At 43.4% G+C, this 18,750-nt stretch overlaps 1 protein-coding gene and 1 long non-coding RNA gene across 4 annotated transcripts in view; both read left to right on the forward strand.

The window, feature by feature from the left end:
* The window catches only part of ALDH18A1 (aldehyde dehydrogenase 18 family member A1), a 35,707-nt gene extending 22,503 nt beyond the window's left edge, over nt 1-13,204 (forward strand). For all 3 annotated transcript variants that reach the window (XM_032191254.1, XM_032191253.1, XM_032191255.1), the window contains exons 10-18: nt 2,692-2,765; nt 2,988-3,087; nt 4,200-4,420; nt 7,506-7,643; nt 7,753-7,948; nt 8,112-8,233; nt 10,169-10,355; nt 11,654-11,749; nt 12,374-13,204. In XM_032191254.1, coding sequence (XP_032047145.1) covers nt 2,692-2,765; nt 2,988-3,087; nt 4,200-4,420; nt 7,506-7,643; nt 7,753-7,948; nt 8,112-8,233; nt 10,169-10,355; nt 11,654-11,749; nt 12,374-12,555 — 1,316 coding nt within the window. In that variant the 3' untranslated portion in view covers nt 12,556-13,204. The remainder of the gene's footprint in view (nt 1-2,691; nt 2,766-2,987; nt 3,088-4,199; nt 4,421-7,505; nt 7,644-7,752; nt 7,949-8,111; nt 8,234-10,168; nt 10,356-11,653; nt 11,750-12,373) is intronic.
* Nucleotides 13,205-15,356: 2,152 nt separating this feature from the next.
* LOC116491648 lies at nt 15,357-17,606 on the forward strand. The gene is made up of 4 exons (XR_004253500.1): nt 15,357-15,598; nt 15,700-15,856; nt 15,950-17,157; nt 17,264-17,606. It is a non-coding gene; the product is annotated as an uncharacterized LOC116491648 (long non-coding RNA).
* Nucleotides 17,607-18,750: the final 1,144 nt, after the last annotated feature.

Below are 18,750 nucleotides of genomic sequence, written 5' to 3' on the forward strand. Positions count from 1 at the left end.
TGTTGCTGTGACAATGTAACAACAGCCGCAGAAAGTCAGACCAAAGATCTGTGATCCTAGCAGAACAGAATGAGTATAGAGTGCTACTTGTGACTTGCACTTTAAGACAAGCAAATGCCTTGGAGTATAAAAATGCTTAATGGATTTCTTGTAAAAATTGGCCATATCCTTTGAACCCATATAAACACTTTGCATCCATGGGTCACAGCAGTCACGAGCCTTAACTAGGTATTGTGTGTAAACTCTGGAGCTAGCACTACGTGAAGAACTGCTTCCCTTATTTTGTGTGTGTTTGTGGGCAGGAGGAGTGTTGAAATTTGCTTCCTGCTAGCTTTTGATGCCCCCACCTTCTGTATGGAAAGACAACATGGGTGATCGATCTCTGTTCAACTTCTATGATATGAGACATTGTCTTTTCCCTCATCATCTCTTTTTCACGTGAAAAAGGTTTTTTTCTTAGTCCTTTTCTACAGAAACTGTTCCAAAAGTTTCACGATCTCTGTTTCTCTTGGCTGAAACTGTTTTTATTCTACTGTGACCTTTTTAAGATGGGCAAAAATAAAATTTTGTGTAGCATCCAAGAGGCAAATGAACCTTCAGTTTATGAGATAGCAAGGCTAACTTTGAGTTTTGATTAGATTGGTGATGATTTTTGTTACCTTTCCTAGGCCTTTTCCAAAAGCTTGAACAGGTAAGTTGCTGTTCGACGCTGATGAGCATTGATGTTTTCATAGGATTATGTGCAGTATTGAGGCCTGGTTTCCCCTTTTGCTTCTGCATTGCTTCATGTTTATCTGCTTTGAATTGTACTTGCTATTTTGTTGCATAGTGGCTGCAAAGGAATCACAGGCTGGTTGAGGTTGGAAGGACCTCCAGAGGTCACTTGGTCCAACAGCCCTGCTCAAGCAGAGCCACCCAGAGCTGGTTTTCCAGGACCACGTCCACACAGCTTTTGAAACCTCACAAAGACTGTGACTCCACGACCTCCCTGGGCAACCTATGCTAGCGCTCAGGCACTCTCACAATGAAAAGGTATTTACTGATGTTCAGGACACCACAGGAGGGGAGCCTCCTATGTTTCAGTCTGTGTCTGTTGCCTCTTTTTTGTTTGTTGGATACCAGTTAGAAAAGTCTAGCTTTGTCTTCTTTCCACCTGCCCTTCATGTATTTACAGACATCAGTGAGATCCCCTCCAAGCCTTCTCTTCTCCAGGCCAAACAGTCCCAACTCTCCTAGCCTGTCCTCATAGGAAAGGTGCTTCAGTTCCTTATCATCCTCATGCCCCTCCATTGGACTCTTTCCAGTGTGTCCAGGTCTCTCTTGTACTGGGAGGCCCAGACCCGGCACTCCAGGTGTGGCCTCACACCTGGGTAGAGGGGGAGGATCACATTTCTTGACCTGCTGGCAATACTTTGCCTAATGCCACCTAGGGTACTTTGCTGCTTTTGCAGCAAAGGCACACTGCTATTTTGTGTTCAGGTTGGTGTCCACCAGGAAACTTAGCTCCTTTTCTGAAAAGTTCCTTTCCAGGAAAAAGGGTGATATCAACGCTTTTCACTTTGTCCTACTGCAATAAATTTTGCATCAGTTATAAAGCTTTTCATCTTGTAATCCCATTTGTCAGACAGTTACAAATATGGCGAACAGCAAAAGTAAATGTGAAACTTTACTGTGACCCTTTCTCTACCATGGAATGTGGTTACTCCCATTCTTTCTTTGTCTTCTATCTTCCAAAACACACTTTAAATATTCAGGTAAGTTTTTGTAAAATAAACTCTTACCTCCTTACACGTGTCACTTTCTTTCAAAGAACAAGAAAATACACTCTATAAAATATGGCCTCGCTTTAAAAAGCTCTTTGAACACTCCTTAATTAAGTCTTATTAATCAAGTGTCCGCTAGTTCTTTTCTTACACTTCCCACTATACCTCCTGTTATTTTCCTTAACATGGGAATTCCTGCTCTGGCAGTTTCTGTAGGACACTTCTTAAATAGTCCAGGCATATTAATCGCATTTCAAATCATCAAGTCATCTACAGACAATTTCAATAGAGTGTAAAAATGAAAACATAGCTTATCCATGAGCTCCTTGAGAACTCCTTAGTGAAATGCTGCGTGAGCCTTTTGACTTGTTGCTTCTGTTTCTGTTTCAAAACTTGTTCTGTATCATTTCAGTTTGAGACAGATTCTTTGATATCCATGCCAAGAAAAAAACCTTTCTTCTGTAGGAGCCCTTCAATGTACACAATGTACAAAAGATTGTTTTGCAATCTTTTCTCTTTTCAGTAGTTATATAATTACCCTTTTTCAAAAGATGCCTCCCTGTTTTCAGTAGCCTCCTACGCCCTAAGATTTAGCCGTCCTTGTATTCTTTTGCTCTTTGTCAAGTCTTTTTGATACAAGCTGTATACTTGTTTGTCCCCTGTCACATGAATGATCTTACTGAATCTCTGCGATGCCTCGAAAAGGGCTGTGCTCGGGGACCATGGCAGCATCTTGGTATCTGATACAGATTTTCCTATTCTGGCATACAGTAAATTTCTTTTATATGTCTATTAAAACCATAGCTGTTTTCCTGCTTTGAGTAAGGGGTTGGAAGACGAAAGGTTAGCGTTCATTTCCTTCCACATGGGCTGTAACCTTTGTCTGCATGTCTTGTGGTTGTGTGTGTTTGTTTGTTTGTTTTGGCAGGCCCTACAGTAGAGCAGCAGGGTGAAATGTCTCGAGCTGGTGGCAGGACCCTGGCAGCTCTGCAGCCTGAGCAGGTGAGAGAACAGTATGTCTTCACTCTTTAAGGTTGTGAACATGTGGCAAGTTTTAAAATACAGATTCATAACACAAATGGGTCCTGGAAAAAATCACCTGGCTCCAAGTATTCAGGTAGTCAAGACAGTGAGAAAATGTGTCAGAAATGAGCTAAAGTGAACCAGATGTCAAACACCATGGACTTCATATAAGAATGCAATTCAGAAACTTTTATCTTTCAGAGAGCGGAGATTATTTATCGTCTTGCTGACTTATTAACTGATCAGAGAGAAGAAATTCTCTTGGCAAACAAAAAGGACTTAGAAGAAGCTGAAAATAAAGGTAATACTACGGGTCCTTTCATGGTACTCCTGTTGTCATGAGCTTATCTGGGCCTCAAAGAAAATGAGCAGAACTAGAATATTCTGTCACCTGCAATTGGATATTATGGATATGTCACAGTTGAAAAGTGAACCCAGGACTTTGAGAGCTTGTCAGTGTAAACAGCTGCAGCTTCCATAATTACATGAGATGTCTTTATCAGAGAAGATAGAGAGGCCTTTTGAAAACAGCAACCCACAGCACTGTTTATAAAAATAATAATAAAAAAAAAAATAGTGTTTCCTTTTGCCAAAGGAGGCTTACTTTAGAAATTAAATATAGGAAGTATCTTCCCTATTATTGTCATGCATGAAATAGCATGAATATTCTCCTGGGCTGGTTAACGTAATGTTTGGCCCCTGTGGGGAAGGTTGTTACCTAAAAATGATGCTTTCCAGAAAGAACCATATTACCTTCTGACTGAGGAAAGTACAGTTCAGGCAGCATAGAATAAATCCTTTCTTTTGTGTTAGAGTGGTGCACCAAGAAGCTGGTCCTGGGTTAGAAAATGTGTGGAACTGGCACATTACAAATTGCAACGTTCAGTAAAAGACATATGGCAACAATTTTCTACTGATGAGACTGCCTGGAGGGATATTTCTGAGTAAACTTCCTACGTGAATGTGTTCAGACTAGAAAACTCTGGCAGCTCTTGCCTAATCTGAAATGCTATGTGTTCCTCTGCTCTTTGGGATTTCTATCTGTGAAATAGAAAGAGGCAATTATTTCCCTTCCAGGAATATTGTAAGAGTAGAAATTTGTAAGAAATTCAGGTACACGGCTGTGTAACAGTACTAGAAATAGGACAGACTTTGTCTTTGCGGATGTTACTTCATATGCAAATCATTCATATCATGTTAGGTGTATATGTGATGGTAGGTGAAATCATTGTCAAATTTGAGCAGTTTTATTGTAGCTAATAAACTAAATGCTTTACATTGTTCATCTTAGGTAGGTTTCTTGCTATGGTGTGGGAAACAGATGAATTTTTTCCTAGTTTGACCATTAGGTCACTTTTATCTTGAAACCAGGCAGATAAATCTATCTTGAGCACAACTTTTTCTTTCTTCTAGGAAGATTGGCACTTCCTTTGTTGAAACGTCTGAGTCTGTCTACATCAAAGCTGAACAGCTTGGCTATTGGGCTACGTCAGATTGCAGCATCTTCACAGGACAGCGTCGGCCGCATAATTCGGAGAACACGAATAGCAAAGGATCTAGAGTTGGAGCAGGTGACAGTGCCTATTGGGGTCCTTCTCGTGATTTTTGAGTCCCGTCCTGACTGTCTTCCACAGGTATGTGAGGAGGGCAGAGAGATCTTTGATAACAAAAGTGTATTTCTATTGGTGAGTTATTGGAAGGCTGCAAGAAGTCTTGCCTCAAAAGACTTTTGCTTGTATTCCTCTGAAATGAATTTTGTTGTCATCCCAATTTTTTTTTTCTACAGACACATTCTTGGGACTTGCTTCTGCAATGCTGAAAGTTATTCAGGGTTGGTTTTTGATAGCCAACATAGAGAAGGAGTTAGCTTACATTCAGGTGGTGTGGTTTCTGCATGTGTCTTATAACATAGGTTCCCTTCCTAACTTGCAGCTTATGAGGTTCCTACCAATGAGCACTTTCCTTTCCATGCCGAATACAACTGAATTGCAGGCTATGATTAAACATCAAACGTTTAATAAAGATTGTTAATAACAAATTGCAACTGATGAGAATATATGCTAAAAAAATGAGCACAGAAAGTAGAAGTTCTAGGCTTTGAGTGGTCTGTCCCATACTGATACTGCATGTTTGCACAGAGGCATAATGATAGCTTTTATTCACTTGTGGAGAGATGAGTCTAGGCTCTTATTGATACTATTTTTAGCAAGACTGATTGAGCATTTCTCTAACATATGAGCAAGTGTTTGAGGAGCAAGGGATGGGTATGGGCACTTAAAAAGAGACTGCCAAAGGACAGCTTCATATTTTATAAATGAATTCGTGAGTGTTGGTCCTCGTTTCATACTGAAGGGGAGTATGCTGTAGGTAAAGTTCATGTGAAAGGAAAAGGCACTAGTCTCCCTTGTCTGCCATTATTACTTCCTTGCTGCTAGCTCTGTTCTTCATAGAAAACCAGTATGTTTCCTTGTCAAATTCTAGTCTGCCTTCCTAGACTCCAGCCTTTGCCTCCTGGGTCTCTTGCCTTGCATAGCCAATCTCTCCCCTTCTCCTCTTCTTCTTTATCTCATTTGTAAACCTTTTGTCAGGCTGATTCTTACTGGCTTCCCACCCCCTGACCTTTTTCATTATCTTTTTTTTTTCCTCAAGTTCTCCGATGCAACTTCAGAGGATCATATTTGATACTTTTGCATCTGAATAATATGGTTTCTGTCCCATGCTGTAGCTGATAGTAGGATGGACTCTGAGTGCAGAGGAGAGGTTGCTTCCTCCATAGTTTACTATTGCATCTTGTACTGGTTTGGGTAAGCAATTACAGAGGAAATTTGACTTCTCCACAGAGTTGTGTGTGCCTGATAGCCAGCTGGAGATAGCATACACAGAATTGTGTCAGTGCTCAGAGTTTGGTCTTGAGTTGCAGTAAAGGTGAAACAACTGCAGACTAACAGTTTAGCTTCTAATGAGCATATACAAATAGCATGTTTGCCTCTAATACTTACAAGACGAAGTTCTGAGATCATATTTCACAGACTGCTTCCTATAGATTTCAAGAAATCCGATCGTTCTGCAGTATAGCCATGCTCTATTATTATTTAAAGGGAACAAACTGTTTTGAAAACCCATTACAGATTGGATTTTTTAATTTAAATAAGCTTGTCTGCAGCTTTCCTTTGTGATGCTGATCTTTGGAGAGGCAGATTCTTAACAAGATACAATCAAATTGCATTTTAATGTCTAGTTTTATATGTTAAAGACGCACAGTATTTGGGTACGGCAAGGTTCCTAGATCATTGTCATTTAGTCATCTTTCCGAAGTATTCCTTATTTTTTCAGTATTCTTTTCAAATTGCAGAGAGCAGGATGAGGTAGAATATCAAACATGGTGACTGTTTTTACCCAGAGGACACTAGTAGGGAAAAGGAGTTCGTCTGAGTTGACCTTGACATGCTTAAGAGGTTGGCCCGTGAGAACCTCACGAAGTTTAAGAAGGCTAAGTGCAAGGTTCAACACTCATCAAGGCACTCCCAAGAATGAATGCAGGCTGGCTGATGAGTGGATTGAGAGCAGCCCTGCAGAGAAGGACTTGGGAGCATTGATGGCCATGAGCCAGCGATGTGCAGTTGTAGACCAGAAAGCCAGCTGTATCCATTTTGATATATCACATCAAAAGAAGTATGACCAGAAGGTCCAGGGAGGTGATTCTCACTCTCTACTCCACTCCTGGTGAGGCCCCACCTGCAGTGCTGCATTCAGCTCTGGGGGCTCCAACATAAGAAATAAATCTGTTAGAGCATGTCCAGAGGAGGGCCACTAAGGTGATGAGGGCTGGAGCACCTCTGCTATGAAGACAGGCTGAGAGAACTGGGGTTGCTTAGCCTAGAGAAGAGAGGGCTCTGAGGAGACCTCAGAGTGGCCCTCTAGTACCTAAAGTGGGCTTTAGGAAAGCTGGGGAGGGACTTTTGTCAGGGAGTGTAGTGACAGGACAAGGAGTAATGGCTTTAAACTGAAAAAGGATAGATTAAGATTAGATAAAAGGAAGAAATTCTTTACTATGAAGGTGGTGAGGCACTGGAAAAGGCTGCCTGGGGAAGTTGTGGATGCCCCATCCCTGGAAGTGTTTAAGGCCAGGCTGGATGGGGCTTTGAGCAATCTGATCTAGTGGGAGGTGTCACAGAATCATAGAATGGTTTGGGCTGGAAGGGAATTTAAAGGTCATCTACTCCCCCCCCCACCTAGCCCCCGCCATGGGTAAGGACACCTTCTGGTTATAAACGTGAAATCGATGCGATAAAATAAAAGGCTACTGTTCTAGACAGCACAACAAAAATGTTCTTCATAGGAAGAGCTTATTAGCTACTTCTGGCTGGAATGACTGAGGATAAGAGTTCTTGCATCTGAAGTAGTTTTTTACAGCTACCGAATTTGTGCCAGAGCCTATGTTCAGGGTTTCTGTCGACTTAGTCACTGCAATCTCCCTTTGCCAGTAGTACCCTGAAGTTCAAGTTTGTTCCTGAAATGTTAAGATACTTCATTTCTGGAGTTACATATTCTGACTTGGAAAAATTTCTTGGTGCTATATATTAATATTGAGAAAGTCAGCAGAATTCAAAATCCTGTTCTTACTCTGTTTTGCAGATGTTATTCTCACAGAAGAGTCAGATCACTTTTTCTCTTATTTTTTTCTTCTTTTTTTTTTTTTTTTTAATTCCATTCTGACAGGTGTCTGCTTTGGCCATAGCTAGTGGAAATGGCTTGCTACTAAAAGGAGGGAAAGAGGCTGCATATAGCAATCAAATCCTTCACCATCTGACACAAGAAGCACTCTCCATTCATGGAGTCAAAGATGCAGTGCAACTAGTAAGTGTCTAGAATTAAATCAACAACTTTTTTGCTGTGGCATGTATAAAAAGCACAGGCAGAGCTTGATAATTCAGGCCATTGACTGTTTGTGTCACAACTTTCGCAGGTGAATACAAGAGAGGAAGTAGAAGATCTCTGCCGTTTGGATAAGCTGATAGATCTAATCATTCCACGTGGTTCATCCCAGCTAGTCAGGAATATCCAGAAAGCTGCTAAGGGAATTCCAGTGATGGGACACAGTGAAGGGATCTGTCATGTGTATGTGGACACAGATGCCAGCGTTGAGAAGGTCACGCGAATAAGTAAGCTGTGAGAGGGTGATTTGGATATCATGAGTGTAACTGAACTTCACATTTGGAATATGTGGTATGGTTATAATAATAACCATACATAATAATAATTCACATGCTCTTCAAGTCTTTGTCATAAATGTTATGTAACCAATTATTTACTCTTAAACCTCAGTCAGAGACTCAAAGTGTGAATATCCTGCTGCCTGTAATGCTCTGGAAACACTCTTAATTCATCGAGACTTGCTGAGAACCCCGTTGTTTGATCAGATCATAGACATGTTGAGAGTAGAACAGGTTAGTCATGTATACTTGTGTTGTTTTTTGTTTTATTTACTTTTTTTTTTTTTTCATTTTAGGAGCCTTTGGTCTTGCTGATATAGCCCTATGTAGTTGTATGATAACATAACACTTAACATTACCCACATGTCTCTTTGTACACATAAATGAACTTTCGGAGAGCTTTCTCGGCTTCTCCATGCAACCCCAAGCTTTTCCATAGAAAGAATCTGAAAGCAGCTTCTTCGGGGTGGCTGCATGCCATTGCTGAGATACTACTAATTCCTTTCACGTGGCAAAAAATCATTCTCTGCCTTGGAAGAGCATATCCACAACCCTTTCTCTACTATTCTCAATTCTGACTTAGTGGCTGGCAACCTCCCAGACCCTAAGACCATTCTTATTAAATCTATTAACTTACCTTCTTACCTCAGTCATTTCCCATTTTATATTTCTCCTTCTCAAATCTGCTTCATCCACATTGTTTAAACGTTTTGCCTCACTTGCCTTTATTCCCACCCATTTTCCTGCCCATTATTTTCCCCTTCCACTGTTCCACAGGAACAGTGAAAGGCCACTATCCTACATAATCGCTTTGACATGCGTAATGTTTTGTAGCAGAGATGCATCAGGAGAGAAATATTTGTGAAGTACTTTAATTTACACTTAAAACACATATTTTTCAGATAGCACTTACACTTGGCAAATAGTGTATACAAGCAGTGATTCATGCAGGAAAACATGGTAAAATAGACAGGTCATGTTTTGGTGATGTTAAAAAGGTCATACTAAGAGAGATATGGTTTTTTTGTTGTTTGTTTGTTTTTTTTGGGGGAAGTGAAGGGTTAATTTATGGATTTTATGTGACGACTGGTGGATTTCCACAAGCACCCAACAGCTCCCGCCCCTTAATACAGGGGGGAGGACTTGATGTTACTGTTGTCTAATCTGACTTCAGAACAGTAAACACGTAAATTCATGTCAGGGTTTATCAACCAAATATATAGTTGCAGAAGAAAATGCCAGCTTACAGGCACCTTTCCTGAAAGCCTTCAAAGGTAGGGATTCTAATCAGCAAGTCTGAAGTATCATAGATTATCCTGAGTTACAAGGGACCCATGAGGATTACCAAGTTCAACCCCTAGCTCCACACAGGACCACCCAGAAATCAGACTATACATCTGAGAGCGTTGCCCAAACACTCCTTGAATTCCAGCAGGCTCAGTGCCGTGACCACTGTCCTGGAAGCCTGTTCCAGTGCTCAGCCACCTCTTGGTGCAGAACCTTTCCCTAACATCCAGCCTGACCCTCCGCTGCCACAGCTCTATGTCATTCCCTCGGTTCCTGTCGCAAGTCTCACAAATGTGGGTTAACCCCAGATCAGCAGCTAAGCATCAGCCAATGCATTGTTCACTTTTCCCTTCTGCTCTCAAGTGGGAGGAGAAAGAGCAAGAAAGCTCGTGGTTTGAAACAAATATATTTTAATTAGCAAATGAAAGAGGAAGAAGAAAGGGAAAAACAAAACAAGTGATGAAAATACAGTCACTCACCACCTGCCACAAATAGATCAGTGTCCAGCAACGTCCTGAGCAATGTCTACCTTCCTCGAAAGTCCCCTCCCCTCATTTTTTATTGTTGACTATGACATTATATGGCACAGACTATCCCTTTCGTCAGTTTGAATCAGTTGTGGTTATGTCCTCTCCTAACTTTTAGCACACCCTTGACCTTCTCACTGTGGGGGAAAAAGAGAAAGCCTTGAAACCGAGTGAGCACTGTTTAGCAACAGCCAAAATAGTGGTTCGTTTAAGGCGCAAATCCAATATATAGCAGTGTAAGGACTACTATGAAAAAAAATAACTCCATCCTGGCTATACCCAGAACAACAAGCTGCACTTTTCACCTGTTATGCATTGGTAAAATCTACAGCACAAAATACTTCTGGTATTGCAGGTGAAGATTCATGCTGGCCCAAAGTTTGCCTCTTACTTGACATTCAGCCCCTCAGAAGTGAAATCTCTCCGCACTGAATATGGGGATCTGGAGTGCTGCATTGAGGTTGTGGACAGTGTACAAGAGGCTGTTGAACATATCCACAAGTATGGAAGTTCTCACACGGATGTTATCATCACAGAGAATGGTTTGTGACCTAATCTGTTTCCTTAAGCTTCTGCTTTGGTTTCACTGTGGGATCTTGTTATTAGCATAACTACTTACATTGCAGTAGTTTCTTTTATCTTGGTTCTGTAGTAAGCATAATCAACTGGAACCCTAGGAGCTACATCTATCTATAGTTGTGTTTAATTCAAGGAAAACATGTTGTGTGCCCTTATTCCATGAGGTGAAGGCATGTGTTTGAGCAACTGGCCAACGACAAGTCAACACATGCTCTTGTCAGGCAGGCTGCTTTGTGTTCTTGTATTGTACAGACTTACCACATCAGACAGTTTTGCAGAAACGTCTCCTGAATCATGGAGATGCCTTTAGGCCTCTGAAGGAAGAAGAGGTGAGCTTCTATAGAGGGAATATGGATAGTGGGAAAGATCAGACTATATACGCTTTGTCTTCCCACGTCACTTTTAAGTCTTGCAAACAAGGACCACAAGCGTTTTTCCCCATCTCTCCCAGTCCTTTATTTCCCTGTTCCGCACCTGTAGCGTAAAAGCTGCATGTATCTCAGTTCCCAGTTTCTTTCTCCTTTGATGCTGCGAACTTCTGTTCCTATGTGCTGCTCTGTGCTTCTTCCACTCCTCCACATGAGGTTTGAACACTCTGCCACTTCAAAATGTAGCTCGAGCTGCTCCCAGCCAAAGGATGACTCTCGATACAAGCCTAAAACTTCTGAGAGTCAGCTACAGTAAGGTCATTTTGATTTGTGGCTCATCAGTGTGAGATTCAAGCAGGCATCTATTTCTGCACCTTCTGCAGAACTTAAATGAGTAGCACCGAAAAGTTTGCTTTTGATAGTGTAAGCCACTACCTGGTGCACCAGCGATTTAATTGGGTGTGTACTGGAGATAGAGCTCATCTTTAGCATTCGTCCCATTGATCTGGGTGACTGACTTGCAGCTTACAGCTGAACTTGTAGTTTAACCGTCTGACTGCAAATTGTAGCTTGGGGCTGCTGTCACTTCTCCCCGGTCATAAGACTATCCCTGTTTGCGAGGTCTAGACTGTAGTAAGAATTAGGCATCTTTTAACTTTCTTCTTGTTTTTGCAAGCTCCTTGTAATATTTACAGTTGTGTCTATGTGCTAAATGTACTCTGAAGAAGGTGTGCGTGAGCATGTTTTAATCCAGGCTGTTAAATGCTGTCTGATAACATTGCAGGTGAAAAGTTCTGCTATTGTATCTGTTCAGGGTATGAGGCTATGCCTGTTGGACTGCACGATCATGCTGTATGTACTGTATCCTATTTTCTGCTCTGCTTCTTTTTCAGAGACAACAGCGGAGTTCTTCCTCCAGCATGTGGACAGTGCTTGTGTTTTCTGGAATGCCAGTACCCGATTCTCTGATGGATATAGATTTGGACTCGGTAAGTGCCTGTGGTGTGCAGGCAACTAAGCACCACAAAGCCGTTTGCTCACTTGGCAGTGTGGGAGGAAGGAAAGACTGGAACAAAACTGAGTATCAGTTACCTAAGTAAACAGGTGCACGCACTAGGAATTGCAGAAGACAAGGGAAACATTAATTCCTGAGGTAGAAACTACTAGAAATCTCTGTAGCAGGCTTGACCATGCAGTGCTCTGCATGCTAAAAAATTCTAATTAGGGTTTTATAAGATCATGCAGTGGTCTCTTTAAGAAGAGGGGCGGGAAAGGACGTAAGATTGCGATCTTGACTAATGTAATTTAGTTCTTATGGTTCAAAGGGTGAACCCTCAAACAAATGCCTGATATATGTAAGACATGCGTACCTTTCTGGCTCACTTTTCTCTCTAAAAGTGAAGCTGTAACAGACAAAAGTATAAACACTGCAATTTATAATAGTTAAGTTCCTCTAATCAGAACAGATAAAAATCACTTCTGACACTTGGTGAGGAGCGAAGGAAGGGAGGTCACACTGAATGACTGTTTCTACATAAAGATGCAGAGCTGTGTACTACAAAGTTGAATATCTTCCGAGGATCAACTACCTTTACCTTGTGTGTTTTCTACAGGTGCTGAAGTTGGAATTAGTACTTCTCGTATCCATGCACGTGGACCAGTGGGAATTGAAGGACTCTTAACTACAAAGTGGTTACTGAGAGGGGACAATCATGTTGTTTCTGACTTCTCAGAGCATGGGAGCATGAAGTATCTCCATGAGAGCCTACCTCTCCCTCAGAGAAATACCAACTGAGAATATTGTGAGAAAATGCAGGGGTAAAATGTTTTTTGAAGACATTCGGGCTTCAGGGTGCTCCCTGTGGGGAGAGATTTGTTTTTCCTCTCCGGGAGCATCGTTCTTGGTCATTGTGCAGTACAATGAATATGAAGTGATCCTATCCGTGACACACATTATTTGTTGCTGTCTGCTGCTGTTTCCTTAGATAGTATCTGCAAACTGACCTTGCTTTTGCCAGAGAGGTTTCTTCAAAACGTACAGATACCGTAAGGAGAAGTTTAAACATCTGCTGCATTCTTTTCCTCCCCTTGCTCCCTGCCAGCAAGGATGCCTGGTGGTAGAGTGTAAGTTTTTCTCCCTGTCTTTACTTTGAACATCTGTCTTGGTGAACAAACTTGGTAGCTTTTCTTTGGTTGTGTGATCATGGCAGCTCTTGAAAGCTCTAAAGCTTTAAGACACTTACTGTCTGTTTGACTGCTCTGCGATTTCTATGCATTTGGAACGTATATTTCATTAATGTTTTGACCAAGTAACCTTTTTTATCTAATTTCTTTGTATTTTTGACAACTGTAGATAAATAGCACAACTGTATACAGCGTGAATTTTGTTACCTATTTCTACCAGACGTTTATTTCTCGTGGGTTTTATATGAAATGTAATCCCTCCAAACGAGTCATCCAGATGCAGCACTACTTTGAAGTTTAAAAGAAACCCTGAATAAATGCTTCCTTTTGCATACTGGAAGAAGTGACCTCACATGTGCATGCTGCAGCCAGGGGCTCAGTGCAGCCTTCCATAGGTCAGGGTCGTGGGAGTGTCAAGGTGGGTGGGGAGGGAGTGGAACGGTGCCACGCTGCAAATGCTGGCAGGGCAGGGAGAGGGATGGGTGCAGGCTGCACAGGGACATCTTCTGCTGTGCATCCGTTTCTTGCTGCTAACTTGCCTCTGCACGCTTTGTTGACTGCTGGCACGTGTATGGTCCTCCACGTAGTGGCACACAGGGCTTGTCTAGGCATCTGGGTGTCTGCTGGGTAGCCACTCACCCATTTCGGACCATTGCACTCTACTCTGGAACCCTGAGAAACCCATTATGCCCCATACTCCTCTTGTGCTTCGATGCTCTCCTGAGACTTTGTGACAACTGCTTGCGCTGAACCTGCACACCATTGCAACCACAACTGGTACTGCCCATCAGTGACAAAAGCACTGCACCCAGGTTTGTACGCCTGCAGTAGCATTCCCTGCAATTCCTCTGTCCAGCTACCGCTGTTACTCCTTCCTCTGTCCCACTTGTCTCTTGGTCTTTTTTGATTCCTCTGCCCTTCTCTGCGTCTGTCTTCCTCTATCCTTTCCCCTGTTCTCGTGACATTTAATCTAACTCCCCTCTTAGTTTAAAAACTCCCTTGCCCTGTCATTATCTGTCTGAGCAAAAAGTTGCTCTCCAACTTTTTTTATAAGCTGCCTTTAGGCACTGAAAGGCGGCAATCGGCTCTCCCTGGAGCTTTTTCTTCTCCATGGTGAACAACTCCAGCTCTCTTGGCCTGTCTTCAGAGGGGAGAATCCACACCGTTTGTTCTAACTTTGGTCGGGTTAACCGTTTCCATTAATGAGGAAAAGGTTAAGGCAATTACTCCACAACTACCCAAAGCAGCAGCGATAGTGAGAAGCCCACTTCCAGCATCCATTTCTCAAGCAGGGACGGATGGACAGGCAGAAGGACACCGCCTGATGCATTGCCCGCCAGGGGAAGGGGAGTTGCTGTGTGTCCGTGGGTCTAGGTTCCGCAGCTGGGTGGGTGTGGAGAGGGCAGGGGCTGGGGGGGGGGGGGGAGGGGTTTTCCCCATGTCTGTCAGCCACTGGCCCCTCGGAGTGTGGGGGCAGCCCTGCTGGGTGGGGTGGGGGGCTGCCTATTGCGGGACCGGGGGGGCAGCCCTGCGTTGTCTTTGCTCCCTGGCCCGGGGGGGGCTGCTCTGTGCAGGCGGAGCGCAGCAATGGGCGAGCGTGGCCGGGGTTGCTTGCGGTAGCGCAAATGTGCGGGGGGACTGGGGATTACCGGCTGGACCCCCAGGGCAGGGGAGGGCGTTGGGGAGGCCGGGGCAAGGCAAGCCCAGGCGGGGGTGGCGCGGACCGTGTGATGGGGCTGCCCGGCTGGCTCCGGGGTGTCCGCAGCGGCGGGCGGCTAGGAATGTCTTGCCCCGCAGCACGCTGGGAGTTGTGGTCCTCAGGCTTTCCCAGAGGGAAGCCGCTCTGTGATTGGCTGGGGGGGAGGAGGGGGGTATAGAGAGGGCAGCAGGAGGAGGTGCGGTTGTGTGCGCTTGGCCGATGGCCCTCTGGGTTGGGTGGACTGCTCTGCCCCGAGGCATGCTGGGAGCTGTAGTTCTGTGGTACCGGGCGGCCACGTGGGCTCCGGGCTGCGCGGCCGGTCTTTCCCCAGGCTGGGGCGGGGCTGTGTGCGCCGGGAGGTGCAGGTTGCTGCTGGGTGTAAGTTTAAGCTTGGAAATAGAGGGGGAGTGAGGGAAGGAAAAAAAGCAAAGCCTTACAGAGCCTCAGCTCCACCGAGGAGTGAATAATAGTCTGTCTGCTTCTGGAAGAACAGTACTGATGTATCAGCAGACTCATATGCAAGCTGATCCAAACTGGGTGCACCTCGGGTGTACCTTGTCTGTTAACTATCTCTGACATTGTGCTGCCTCAATAATATCAGTGGATGTACCCAGCACCACCTCGGGGCTACGTAGAATGTGGAAATTTCTAGTATGTTAATGTTACTCTGTTAACAAAACTGACGTACTAGTCGCTTGCTGTTTCTATTTTTTTTTTTTTCTGTTCAGTAGTCTCCTCAGAAGTTGTTGTGGACATGTTGTGTATCTTTTCTGTTCTTCCAGGATTCATTCATCAGTAAAGACGAGCATGAAACCCGGTGGCTGTGGACAACCATCTACCAGATGGTTGTTGCAGATGCTTTTGGTCAACTTCGTCTTCTTAGCTTGCCTTTTCCTTTATCTTGAGTTGAATTTTTGTGCAGTGCTACGTTTGCAGTGGTAACGTTGTGGCTGAGGTGTTTTGATTAAAAATTATCTTATCTGTAATAGTGAATTCACCGCATGTGGCTTTGTGGAATGACTCCCACAATCATAACATTTTTCTTCTTTATCACAGATATGAGAAAAGCTCTTTTCAGAGATGGAGAAGGAATTAATTATACCTCTGCCTTATCCTGTGAGACCAGAAGACATGGAGTAAATGGAAATTGCGATCCTCAGGAGATGCACTAAGAGTCTTGGGTTCCTTTTCTGCCTTCCCCCTAAGGCCTTGGGTACATTGGGTTCACCCTGGGAAGGGCATGTTGCTCAGGGCAGTTATTTCCTACCTGAGACAATGTGGGGTGTGTTTTCCTGCTGTTTTTCAGTGCGGTTCGCGCTGCTTCCATTACTGAGAAAATGGTTTGGGAAGATGTCTGCCGTTTCTCAGGATTTTCTGCCACTGCCTGCTGGCAGAAAAAATCAGTAATGCAGGTGGAGCCATGTAGGACTTCCCCGAGGTAAGCCTTCAACGGATGGGGACCCCTAAACTCGTGCGCTGAGCATTCAAGACAAATGTCCGTGGCACAAAGATCATGGATGACTTCTCAGAGGTAAGCAGCTTTCCCTTTGTTTCCCCATCCTCTCAGGAGCCGTCTTTACTATGGTTGTACACACTTCAGGCTCACAAAACTTGTCTTCTTCTCTACTTAGTATTGCTAGTCCCTGCCTGGTGGTGGGTCAAAGTCTACGGGTTGATGTGTTTCCAAGTTAAAAGAGATAAGTACATCTATTTAAGGTGACAATTAGTAGGATCATTTAAAGTAAATTAATCTATATAGTAGTACGTACCTTTATTGCATGCAGCTCTTCTTCAGGTGAGTAATTCTTATAGCATAAGTAATTCTTTTCCCATGTTTCATTCATGATGTTTGTAGCGTGTCTCTTTATGTGTGTGTTTGGCCTGGAGCTGTCCTGCCTGGCAATTAGTGATGGTAGCTAAAGTGGTGTTCCATCAGTGCAATAATACATTGTGCTGACTGTTTTGGAACAGGCATCTGGTCTGTCTGTGGGCGAATACTCAAGCTCTGGGCAAGTACTCAAGGGCAGCTGGCACAGAGTCTTTTTGCTTTTTTTCCAGCAGTAGGTAAACATTAGGAGGAACTGGTCAAAGGAAACAGCGCTGTCTGGAACTGTCAAGTTCTTGTTTGGCAACTTAGTGACTGGTTTGATCTACTTCACAAGTGTAGGTGCAAGTGGACTGCTCTTTTGAAATAATAAAATTAAAAACATAAAGTTTGTCAAAGATGGCAGTGCATGTTTGCAGTCTGTTTATTGCTTTTGCCAGTGGTAGATAACATTTAGAAGGAATCAGTCAAAGGAAAGAGCGCCTTCTGGAACTGTGAAGCTCTGTGTTGGCAACTTGGTGACTGGCTGGACCTACTGCCCATCTCCAGAGGGAAGCAGACTGCTGTTTTGAAATTAAAAAATACTAATAAAAAAAATAAAAATATGGTGCTGCTCTATGGCGCCCGGAGGACTGCCACTCTGCATGGCAGTTAAAAAGAATGTGGTTTGGAGATGGAGAGCAGCAGAGGTAAAGCAGCTGGGAAGAGAGAGATAAGTATTGCAGTAGGTAGGCTGTGGTTATGAGGTGCCTCAGGATGTGCTTTTTTTCTTGTTTCTGCCCTTCCCTCATGCAGCCTTGGAGAGGTGAAGTCCCCATGTTGTAGAGTGGTGCAAAAAGGTGAGAGGGTTGTCAGCCCGGTAAGTTTCCTTCACCAATGCTAAGGCAAGTCTTTGAAGAGATACAGCCTGGTTGCTTGTGCTGCACCCTGTTGAAATAAGCCAGACCAAAAACAGGGCTCCTGTTCCTCCTGCTCTCTTTACCTCTTCTCATCTTGCAAAGGAATGGTCCAGCAATTCGGGTCAATAGGGGATAAGAGAACAAAGGGATTTCAGAATAACTGCTAACTGTTACGACTATTGCATGGGGCACTGCACAAGTCTCTGACATCCAGCCAAGATGGACAAAGGAGAAGGACAAGGAAAAAGCCTGGGAGGAAGACTATGAGCCTTCAGTACGAGAGACCCCCAGAGGGACCACCAGAGACTGATAAAGCATGCACCAGTGGGCGGGTTTGGATTCCAGGAACTAATTATAATAACCCTGCCTTTTCTAGAAGCAGTAATGAATATGTATTAGCCTAGGAGCATAAAAAACATCTGCCTGTTGTAACTCATGTGCGTCTTGGTGGAGCAGAGACTCCTGGTGCACCCAGTGCTGTTTGCTTACCTCTATTCATTTAATAAATTGTAAACTTTGATTGTAATCCTATTTGGGACTTAGTCATTTATTACAACAGACAACCTTGTAAAATGCAGACAACCAGAATCCTTACCGCCATTAGGTGGAAATCACGGTGTAAGAAACGTTACCACCTCAAAGAGTAAAAGCCTCAAAAGAAATGTGACTTGTAACAGGCCAGCAGGTGTGTATTTTCTGTGAAGCGCCAGATAGAGTATGAACCTGGATTGCACAGTTAATGGGGAAACGGGACGGTCCCAGTCCTTGGGAGGAAAAAAAAAAAAAGTATATAAACTGTGTATGGAATTAGTAGGCACCCTCCTGCTTGCGGGACGCTCGCCATTGTAATCTCGAATAAAAATGCTACTGTACTGAGATCCTCTCCTGAGCCTATGTTACTGGCTACAGATTGATTCACGGTTTTAAGGTTTCAGGGATAGGTTTTTCTAGGGTTGGGTTTCAGGGTAAGCATTCTCAGGGTTTATGTTTAGGATTTTAAGGTTTTTAGGGTTGGAGTTTTAACAGTTAGGTTTTTAGGGATTTGGGGGTTAGGGTTGTAAGGGTTTCAGGATTAGCATGTTAGGGTTTTAGAGTTTTTTGTGTTGTAGTGTTGAAAGACTTTTTAGGGTTAGGGTCTTAGGGTTTTATTTTTGGACAGTTATTTAGGGTTAGGGTTTTAAGATCTTTATTTATTTATTTATTTATTTATTTATTTCAGGTTAGGTGCTCCAGGGTTAGGGTTTTGAGTGTCCTAATTTTTTTGGGTTAGGGTTTTGAGCGTCTTAATGTTTTGGGTTGGGTTTGGGATTTGAGTGTCCTATTTTTTTGGGTTAGGGATTTGAGTGTCCTCATTTTTTGGGTTTGGGTTTTGAGTGTCCTATT

This window comes from Aythya fuligula, chromosome 7, assembly GCF_009819795.1.
Source record: "Aythya fuligula isolate bAytFul2 chromosome 7, bAytFul2.pri, whole genome shotgun sequence".
Classification (NCBI taxonomy): domain Eukaryota; kingdom Metazoa; phylum Chordata; class Aves; order Anseriformes; family Anatidae; genus Aythya; species Aythya fuligula.